The 10,745-nt window shown below is 39.6% G+C and overlaps 1 protein-coding gene across 1 annotated transcript; it reads right to left on the reverse strand.

Moving 5' to 3' along the window:
• Positions 1-1,648: 1,648 nt before the first annotated feature.
• On the reverse strand, positions 1,649-10,686 carry ZUP1 (zinc finger containing ubiquitin peptidase 1). The gene is made up of 9 exons (XM_064707930.1): positions 10,343-10,686; positions 8,727-8,843; positions 7,697-7,806; positions 6,781-6,949; positions 5,114-5,302; positions 4,646-4,814; positions 3,865-4,016; positions 3,307-3,527; positions 1,649-2,326 (listed from the first exon to the last, which is right to left on the reverse strand). Exons 1-9 carry the CDS (start codon positions 10,626-10,628, stop codon positions 2,279-2,281), a joined length of 1,461 nt encoding a protein of 486 aa, XP_064564000.1. The 5' UTR covers positions 10,629-10,686; the 3' UTR covers positions 1,649-2,278.
• Positions 10,687-10,745: the final 59 nt, after the last annotated feature.

A 10,745-nucleotide genomic window follows, 5' to 3' on the forward strand; every position in this document is an offset into this window, starting at 1 on the left:
AAAGAAGTGAATTGGAGCTCTCTAAATTTGGACCAAACCCAAGAATCCTGTGTAGTCTGTGCAAATGTGATAATCAGAAAATTTTTCAAGTGGATCACTGATAAGTCATTTACATATGAAAGAAAGTTTCTCATGAATTATATTTCTAGAAGAATGAAATTTTCTAGTCTGTTTTCACACTAACATATTTATTGGTTTTCATGCAGAGAATGTATAGCTTAAAAATGTTAAAATTATGTAAAACAAGTTAAAATGTGAAAATGTGTTTTTGCTGTTACATTTCAAAGCAGAGGAAATAAGGGTTGAAGTGACAAAGAAATAGCATAAAATCTGCTCCTCCTGGTCCTTGGAAGAAGTTGTAGCGACTCAGTCTGAACTGCAGATTTGTTTAGCTTTGTTAGCAATTAACATCTGAAATAAAAAGGGAATTTGACTGAGAATAAGCTTGGCTCTGTGTGTGTTAGTTTGCTAAATTGAACAGAGAGAAGGGTTTTTTAGCTGGAATATTTGAATTTGCTTATCTACTTTGGATTAAACTGAAAACTAATTCATATTAACTGAATAAAACCCCATTTATGAACTTTGACAGAATTACAGTAATTTAAAATCCTGGTGTTGACAGCCTTTCTTGTATCTTGTTTTTACCTGCCTCAGTCCAAAGCATGCACTGTAATGCATGGAGGCAACAGTGAGTTGCCACACTGCACCTTCCCCAGAGTGAATTTAGTTTTGAACAGGCTGAGTGTTTTGAATAGTTGGTGCCAGAGCTTTGCTAAAATTCAGAGGATGGTGCCTACCACATCAAAATGCCATGGGTATAATCTCAAGCATGCTGCAAAGCCTAGGATTTTGCATCCAAATTATGATTGCGTTATTGGCATTTCTCCTTTTCTTTCTGTCCATTTGACATCTGCATCACAGACCAGGGCTAACATGGAGCTGATAGTCCCTCAATTCCCAGGAACTCTCTTCCCGAGTCTGAGCCCCTCTAGTGTCCTAAGCATTTAAACCTTTCACAGCTTAAAGGCCACTTCTACATACCTACTGAATGAATGCATTTTCTTAACTATTTTTTAAAATTTTACACATATTTCAGAAAAAATCAATGATTTATGGATTGTAATATCTGTCCATGTTCACGTTTCACTGCTTCCAAAAATGACAAGTTCTTATTGCCAAAGCACACGAGAAACATGAGAGAAAGCAGTTAAGGCTCTTACACCTGTATTTGGGTGTCAGCATAGAAGGCAGTCTAAATGAAAGGGATGTATCTAAACTCCAATTACAATAGGTGGATGCATGACGGTAAAGCAAAAGCACCCTGTACTACCTGTGCAACACACTCCACCATCCCTCCCAGCCCTCAGCTCCCTCCTGGAGGGGCAGGGCTCTCACATTCAACCAGAGCAGCACATCCTAGGTACACTAAAGTGCCTCAAACACCCAAGACACTTGTTTCAGCAGACAGCACCAGTCTCTTAAATGGCATTAACACCGCACAACAGAGGCACTGGTCAAAAGGCAGTGTCCTTTTGGGATATACGTTACAAAACACAGAAAAATTAGAAATTTTAAAAAAAATGGATGAAGTGAAAATAGAATAAACACTTTTAAAAAATATATTAATTTTATTAATTCATGGTAGAAAAGGAATATTTTCTTCCTCTACCCCAAAGAATTGTCTTGCACAGCACTTAAAGCACATACACACTATTTTGGACACTGACACTGCTTTGTTAGACTTCTTAGCCAATGCCAACACTGATCCACCTCCTAAGCACATGTATTCAAGTGATACATCTAGAGAAGCCAGCTAATTGAAAAGAAGTTTACTGGTAAATTAATCCCTGGTGCAACAGACTGAATTGTAAAGAAACAGAGGACTGGTCACAGTGGCAGCACAAACACATTTACAGAGGTAAACCATGACAGGGACTCCAATGAAGTAGTTCCATAGTATCTTTATCCACTGCTGATTACCAACAGTGCATAATTTGCTACAAGACAGCAGGTGTTGCTAATTCTATGCAACTAAGAAAATAACAAATTTTCTGGTGAGACAAGGACCAGTATATTTCACAGTTACATTTGTATCAGGATGCCAGAGTTTTGACTGAACACAAAAACTACAGGTTTACTCCAGTGTTGTGCTTTCCCAGAGCTCCCGCGCATTTATGGAGACACAGTTTAAGTCTAAAAATTGTTGGGTTAAGGTCACAGTCCAGAAGTTTAATGTTTTGCACCTAGCAAGTTTCAGAAGCAGGTTAAAAGGTATCCTTTAAGGAATCTTCTCTGATGTTAAGACCTGAGAAGCACGGCAGCGAGCCTAAAAATAGGTGGGGAGAGAGGAAAAGAAAATACTTTAATGAACAAAACCAGCAGTGTTAGGGGTTATGTTCCATCTTACTTAAATAGGCGCTTCCAAGACAACACTAAACAACTGATATTTTTTAATATAAAACAAATTTTTGAAAAGAAGAAAAAAGTGGCAAACCAAAACCAAATGAACACCACCACCCTCACCAAATCCCAAACAACACCTTTTTTACACTGTGTCTTGAATTTTAAAGCTTTTTTCCAATATGAGGAGAGGATGGTCATTTTTCACTCTTACTTCGGACATATTCAGGGCCAGAAAACACTTAAGACAATACCTCATCTCAACATACACATTAAATATAGCTGAGCAAGTGATTCAGTTGCCAGTTATTTCATTGTTTAAATAAAAGTGTGTCCTGAAGCTTGAACATGCTGAACAGTGCTGATACGACACCACAGAATTGGAACACCTCAGAATCAATTTGGTAGTGTAGGAAAGAAAAAGCTTAAGAAACAAAATCCACATTTGACAATCTGCTGAAAACTTCTAAGGTCTTAAAAAAGGTAAAATGCCCCAAAGTCATGGATAGGATTCATAATAATTTCAACAGCTCAAACCTCTGAACATAATTTTGCACTGTGAGTGTTTGTAAGTAACTTACATGCTCAGAGTCAGTTATTTAGGAGAAAACATTGTAAGAAAAGAGAAAATTTTAAAAAGCCCAATTTAAATCTGCAAACAGCTGAAAGCTTCATATAAGACCTAGAAGTTGTCAGTGGCATCAAAGTGGCATTCATTTATATGCAAAATGTTATTGGTTTTGATATCCTGGGATTATATAAGCAGAAAGCAGGAGAGAAAACGATCAAGGAAAGCGAAAAGATGCAAAAAATTCACCATGCAACTATATATGCATATGCATTCAAAGAAGAAATGCAGATGGTCTTAAATTTTCACAAACAGAAACTGTTTTCTGAGATACTTACAGCTTTCTCTTCCAAAGAGAGCACCCCATCTACAGCCACTATCTGATACTGCTTTTCTTTCAGGCTACCCACAAATTTCCGAAGTAGTCTGAGACCAGCTCCATCACTGTTTTGTTTCAGCAGTTTCTGCATTTGTTGGGAAGAACATCCTGGGTCAAACAGTAGCAAACATAAGCTTCTGTTCTTCTTCTCCTCTATTCCAACAACAGTACGACTGTGACCTATTATCAAAGCAAGAGTTTCAGTAGTTTAGAAACACATAAGTCCCATTTACAACCTTGTAAATTATGACTGATTTTCAGATCAAGGGAGGCACTACTCAGAATTTAAGAAGACAGTTATAAGAGTACATGTCAAAAGGCTGAAATCCCAATCACATTCAGCTCTTCCATCCAATAAAAATACAAACTTTAATGTTGCTCTTATGAAATAGGAAAATTACCGGAAATAAAACCAAGCCTTCAATTCAACAAAGAAGGACTAAAAAATGCTGCTCTGAACTGCAGTACATATAAAGAGATAGAGAATAGTAAGAAGGCAGCACATTGTGACACTGACCTTGATGTTGCAAGTATATTGGTGGTTTGGAAGTACACACCACCTTTGCACCACCTTCATTATCTGCAGAATAGTAATGCAAAATCCACTCAAACAAGCGAGGGTGTGTACCCATAGGGCCAGTGGGTTTGTGAAAGTCAATGATTTGGCACCTACAAAACATTGGGAATGAAAACATCAAAATTTCAAGCAGGCTGCTTCTTTTCACCTCTGGGTCCCTGCCTCCTGCACCCAGTGGTCCTTACTTTCTTATTTTTGATACAGGAGTAGGGGACATAATTGCAAAGCAATGAAACATATACTGTCACAAACTGGAAAATTTATTACATAAGAAAGAAGTGCTCTACTCTGTTCAGTCTAACAAGAACTTGGGAAACTTGCAAAACTTAATGTTACATTTTTTGTATGTTATACATGTAAGCTATAGAATCCAATTAAAAGCCATAGAAAATAGTTGAAATTCAGATTCTTTATGAGAAGAAACTTTCAGAGAAATGAAGTATTTAATCAATGCTTTAATTTATGCATATGTGGCATAATTCAGCAGCAAGTCTCAATGATCTAAGCAGTTACTCAGTTTATGTACCTCCTGTAAATAGCTATATGTACCTGTAAGTAGTTATACAGCTTCATGCTGCATGAAATCAGGTTTGTTTATATATGGTTAAATTTAGTCACTAAGGCGGCTTCATCATCACACAGTTGGGAATTCTACCCTTTAAAGTTATAGGACTTAAATCAGCAGTTAATAATAACAATCACAACAAAAAGCAATATTTACTTTATCCTGAGACTGGTTAAGAGTGAATAAATTTCACATGCTCCTATCCATGCTTTGGAACCATGTAATCTGTTGTTGAAGTGAGATGCCCCCTGAGGATCAAAACCTTCTCTCCAGGCATCTTCAATCATGGACTGTATCTTTGGGATACTAGGAATTAGTGTAGTATCTGGAACAGAAAAGCTTTTGAATTGTTGTTACAGTGACTGAAACAGTCCATTAATTAAAACTACTCAGCTTCTTTTATAACAGGCAGTCGATGTTACAAAGATCCACTAAATAAACTAAAGGCAAAACTTAAACCACATCATTTCTTGCCAGTATTCACCTCTGACTCTTCCACAGTAACTTCCAGTGGTATAACCACCATTTAATAGGTATCATTGACCTTGTAAGGCTTGCTGTGAAAACATCAGTCAGCAGGTTGTCATCCAAGGTACGTGGAACAAGTAGCATTTTGTTTAATACCTCTCAGGCAGTCATTGTAGAAGCTGTTTTGCAACAGTGAGGAAAGGAGCATTTGGAAATTCCTGTAACCACAACCCCAGCCTCTGTCACCCAAAGATGAGTGGAAGTGATCTACTCCTGCTGAAAGCCACACACGCCTCACATCTTTGTTCTCACTCTGATAGTACTTGCACAATGCTTCAATGACTCCTAAAGAAGACAAAATATGAAGTTTATCTGTAAAATGTACCACTAAATTTACCAGAAGATTCCTCCCCCAACTTGGAACAGATACAGATTAACACAATTTATTTTAAAACTTCATTACCTTTAGAGCCCAGATCACAAAAGCAGTGGAAATTGCCCCTATTTAATTTCAGTGGTTGTTACTTTAATGAGTTTATGTACTATGAAGCTTTCAAAACTAGATATAATTTTTCACTGCTGCTACACAATGATTATTTTAAATTAAACATCTTGGACTAAATTATGAGCTGTGATAGTCAAAGGAGTTACTACAATGATATAGAAAAAGTATGTTACCAATAAAGCATCCCATGACCCTGCCACGTACAGTACAACATCACCTTAAAAACATGGCAATACTTATGCATACTATTTACTTTTACCTTTTATTCCCTCCAAGTTATTTTTCCTGGAGAAACAAAGATGGGAAAAAAAAAAACAACAACAAAAAAAAGGAATGGCAGAAACGGCACAGAACTTGAAAATCATTGCAAATATTTTGAAATAATACTCTTATAGGATATTCCGAGTTCTCCTTTGTTACGTGAAAAAATATGCTTGGGAATGTTCTCTCCAATTCATATATGTAAATCCTCAAAGCCCTTGCATAGCCATGCTGTTGTGAAGAGAATTACTCCATAGTCTCCACAAATTATTTTCTAAGAAATCTAAATAGTTACCAAGAACAAAAACTTTAAATGTCTTATTTCCATGTAATCCATTTCACAGAAAAAATTTTATTTTACCTGTCAAGAACCAAGTGGATATTTTGTAAGCCAGAACCACCAGCAATAGCCTCAAAGACCATTGAATTGTGGGCTTAGAAAGACAAGGGAGCCTTTGAAAGGGACAGAGACCCATCTGCCCTGTGTTTCTGCACCACCAATAAAACATTTAAGAGAAGATGCACCAAGTAGATGTCAACTCCTCCCAGTCCTCTCTTGGGCTTTGTAATCAGGAGAACACTGTGCTTACCTGCAACCAGCTTACACAATGTAACAACAGAAACACAAGACAAAAAGCTGCTGTAAATTTGAACGGCTACCAATGAGTACTAAGCACTAATCAAGCACAGAGTCAAGGGCAACCAGTTTGTGATAAGACATGTGCATCCTCTGATACATATAATACATCTACTTGTGCCCTTAACCAGACCACTTGATTCCAAGTTCCACAGAAAAAAAAAAAAAAAAAAAAAAAGAAAAACAGCCTGCAAGTTAGAACACAGATGAAACATATACCAAGATATTATTTAATTTCCTTATTTAGGATTTTAGGACTGTAACAATTTGGATTGATCTAGAAAATTATGCTTAGAACTAGGACACAAACAATATTAAGCAATGAATTATACGTTCTGTTAAAGACTGCTTTGGTCACTGGTCACTAAAATCTAAGGTCTAGAAAGTACAGTTTTAGTTGTGTAATTTCAGCATCTTTACCTGATGTCTTGGTCCTCCCATCATCTATACCAGAAGCCAAACTTTCCATCATGTCAGCTTTTCTCTTATGATATTCAAAGGGCTGCATCCTTCCTCTATCAACTTCTCTTTCCATATTCTTTAGAAATTGCTGCTTGAAGCCACCAGAATTATCCAAGCCATACTGTCTCTGTTAGGGATGGAATGTACATGATTTAAATCACATTTTTAAAATTAATCTTTTGTCCATGCAGTTTCTCAAAATCACTATCAGTAACTTTGAAAAAATGTGAGACATAAAAACTTCAGAATTACAATTATTTTAGAGAAGACCAAGCATCATTCCTGAACATGAATATGGGACTAGGAAAGCCACACCTGGAAGAGCAGACACATCCCTCTACTCCCTCTTGTTAGAGCCATTGGCAGAGGTAGTCTGGCAAGGAGGTAGTGTGAGTGGGAAGTGAGTTACTAGGGCTGTGAGATGGGAGACAGAGGGAAGAGGACCTGGAGCAGGTGATGGTTCTCCAGTAAAGGACAGCCAGGATGCTCAGAGCCTTTGGCACTCTGGCAAGGACTATGCTCCAGGCTGCACTGCAAGGCAGAGCACAAGAGCTGGCTGGAGCAGAGGCAGCAGGTGTTCTGGGAGAGCAGAACAGCAAGCACAGGGAGCAGCCAGCCCCATCCTGAGGCAAGCACCACTCAAGGCTGTAAAGCCAAGTAGCTCAAGGCTGTCATGTCCAGCACTCTGCCAGGATCAGCATTGCCAAGAGACTGAATTCGCTTCCAACCCATCCCTGCACCACTACCTCAGCACAGACTGTGTGGCTTGCACAGTCTGACCTGGCAAGGCCATTCCAGACATTACAATTCCAAGATACTCAGCTTCTAAAGGCATAACTGGTTTCAAGTTTACAATTTAGAAATAAGAGTGTACCTGCAGCTTTTCAAATTCTTCTCTCTCTCGCTTCTCTTCTTCTGATCTCTGCCGTTCATCTTCTTCAGTTTGGAGCTGCTGAGCCAGTTCCAGATCTCCCATGTCTCCACCTAACCCAGGAAACATTTCAAAGTGAGGGGACTTGGTCAGGAGGGCAGTAATGCTTTGAGGGATCATTTGTTTAATTTTTAGAGATTCCTTTCTAAGCAGACATATGTAAACACAATTGGGCATTAATTTGAGGAGATGCACCCCATGTTATTTTGAGCTATTAGCAATGAATGTTGAACAGGACTGACAGCACTCAGTCTACCAAGACTCAGACTCCTGACTTGGACAAAGCTCATGGAGTTACTGGAGGAATTACTTGGCAAATAATGCACAAACCTGCAGCATTGAGAAGACAGTTTTTGTTTACTGTGTTTCGCTTCACTATTAGCAAGAAGTCTCAGCTCCTTTAATACCACTTATTAGCATCTAGGACCATTGCTAGCAGTCTCACAAGGAAGTGACAAAACTTTACAATCACAGAACTGAATAGGGAATCCCTAAGATTCTCTTAGCCATGTTATAAAATAAAATTAATTTAGATTTTTTACTTTAATGCTGTGATTAATGAACTGGCAAAGTATTTGCAGAAATAAATTGAGAAAAAAATGAAGTTTTCATAAACTATAAATTCTCATCACAGTGGAACTGTAAACTCCACTTATGTAAACCTTCCATAGAGCTAGGAAAAAAGATATATATTACTGTTGTCTTTTAAAAATTTTTTGCTCCAAGTCTTCCCTTTGGCTAGCACGCATGCAACCATGCATAGACTTCCTTATTAGCCTGGTAATAAAGTAGAGCACTTGGGCAAGTGATAGGACCTTAGCTATGGTAACTTCACTATACATGCGTCCAAATTCCCTTTAAATACAGAAATATATTTTTTTACATTTCATGTGAGATTCTACATTCTTCTTCACAACATGCAAATACCTGCAAATGCTTTCAAGTATTATCAAGCCTGTGCGCTTTCACATACCTTCTGAAAAGTTATGTTCCTCTAAGTGTAAATCCACATGTTCTTCAAGAATCTGAATGTTTGTACAGGTAAGACTACACATAGGACATTCATACAGCTGTTCACCATTTCCTGAGTCTGAAAAAGAAATTCAGTTCCTTGATTAATGCAATTCCTGTGGTTCTCTGCTAGAATCATCTCCTAACTGATATACAATCTAAAACAAATACACAGTAATGAAGTTTGTGTTGCCACTGAAATTCCTCAGTGAAAGGAAGCAAATTCTAAACAGCTGTTACTCTTCACCACTTAAGAATTTGTATCTAAATACATGAAAATTTTAAGACATATTTTTCTTCTTTTGATTAAGTTTTTCCTCATTTAACTAACAGATCACAATTTCCTATGACAACATTTGTATCAAGAAATGCTTAGTCTGAAATATCAAACCATTAGTAAGAAGAGGTGTTCTGCTAACAGAAAAATTTAACATTCACGTAATAACACAGCAGTTGTTGGCCTGAAAGAATAAAACATGCTGTCATTCTTCTTTTGTTGGTCTTCCCACATCTCCTCAAATAAATGTTCTTTCTGCAGTTTTAGGATTATTATTGAGGGTACCACGTAGTATAGGTAAAATTCAAAAGGATTTCTGGAGATTATATAGTCCCTGGTAGAACGGTCACATTAAATAGGTTAAGTTACACACAGGTTTTCCCAGTCCTTTTTTTAATAATTCCAAGTATAGACGCTTCACAAACTCCCCTGAGGAACATATTCTAGTGTTTAACCACTTTCACAGTAGAAAGAAGCGTTCTTGCATTTAAATAGCATTCCTCATATTTTGACTTGTGCCCACTGCCTGTTGTTCTGTCACTGGGAACCACAGACACGTGCCTGACTCCATTTTTACAGCTCTCCTTGAGTCCCTAGGATTTATCTGCACCTTCCTCGGTTCACAAAACACAAGAACTGATAACCTGTGTTAGCAGTTTCTGGAAGGCATTTGTCCCAGCTAAATGTTTATGATGGGTTGGAGGAAACTTGGTGGTATAATCATCTAAATTCACCAGAAGCACTTAATGTAACCCTGCAAAATAGTTTTCTGAGACCTGTTAAATACATAAAAAACAAAAACACCTTAATACAACTATTTTTAAAGCAGAAACTGGCATGCAGGCAAGTAAATTATTCAAGCTCTGCATTATTTGCACACATGGAAGTAAAATGTTGTTCAATGCTAAGACCTGGGGGTGAGGTGGGTGTGTTCTTGGCGGGGGGGGGAGGGGGGGGTTGTTACGAAAAACACTTGCAGTGTGCTTGACTGTACAGGCACATTTTGCATCCTAACCATCATTTATCTAGTCAGTATATGTAGCTTGTTACATCACAAATGTTAGACTAAGGGTATTACCCACCAGCAGAGATGTCACCTTTAAGTTTCTGAATTAACTACCAACATTCGGCCAGGTAGTCAAAGTAAAATTCTGATCACGCCCAGAATGAACTACTTAAATTAGTCCATTAAACTACACTACCTAAACACATAACTACTTCCTTTGCTCCAACTTTATCCCCCGGCCGGTTCCCCGTCCCCGATCCCCCGGAGAGTCCCGTCCCTGCCCAGCGCCGCTCACCCGTCCCGAGGGCGCCCAGCAGGTCCCCGTGCCGCGCCCTGACGTGTTCCTCCAGCTCCCGCCCCGCCGCCTCTCCGCAGAACGGGCACTGGGCCGGCGCCCCGGGGCGGCGGGAGCCCGGCTCCAGGTGGGCCGTGTCCATGTGCCGCCGGAGCTCCTCACAGCCCACGGCGGCGGCGCAGAGCGGGCAGCGGGGCTGGCGGCGGCACAGGGACGGGCGCGGCGGGTGCCGCCCGGCCGCCGCCTCGGAGGGCAGGGCCCGGCCGCACACGTCGCACAGCACCATGGCAGCAGCGGCGCCGCGGGCACCGGGCTCCGTCACCGGGCTCCGTCACCGCCTTCCTTCCCGCGCGCGCGCCTCCCGCTGGGAAGCGCCGTTCCTCGGCCCGGGGCGGGCGCGAGC

This window comes from Zonotrichia leucophrys, chromosome 3, assembly GCF_028769735.1.
Source record: "Zonotrichia leucophrys gambelii isolate GWCS_2022_RI chromosome 3, RI_Zleu_2.0, whole genome shotgun sequence".
Classification (NCBI taxonomy): Eukaryota; Metazoa; Chordata; class Aves; order Passeriformes; family Passerellidae; genus Zonotrichia; species Zonotrichia leucophrys.

Bases quoted from the DNA above. Each gene is read 5' to 3' on its own strand.
- ZUP1 (XM_064707930.1), bottom strand. From the start codon at position 10,628: ATGGTGCTGTGCGACGTGTGCGGCCGGGCCCTGCCCTCCGAGGCGGCG. The intron at 4,815-5,113 runs GTATTAAACAAA...TTTCTGTTCCAG, and splicing joins CTACAATGACTGCCTGAGAG to ATACTACACTAATTCCTAGT. The intron at 4,017-4,645 runs GTAAATATTGCT...AATGTTTTGTAG, and splicing joins TTAACCAGTCTCAGGATAAA to GTGCCAAATCATTGACTTTC.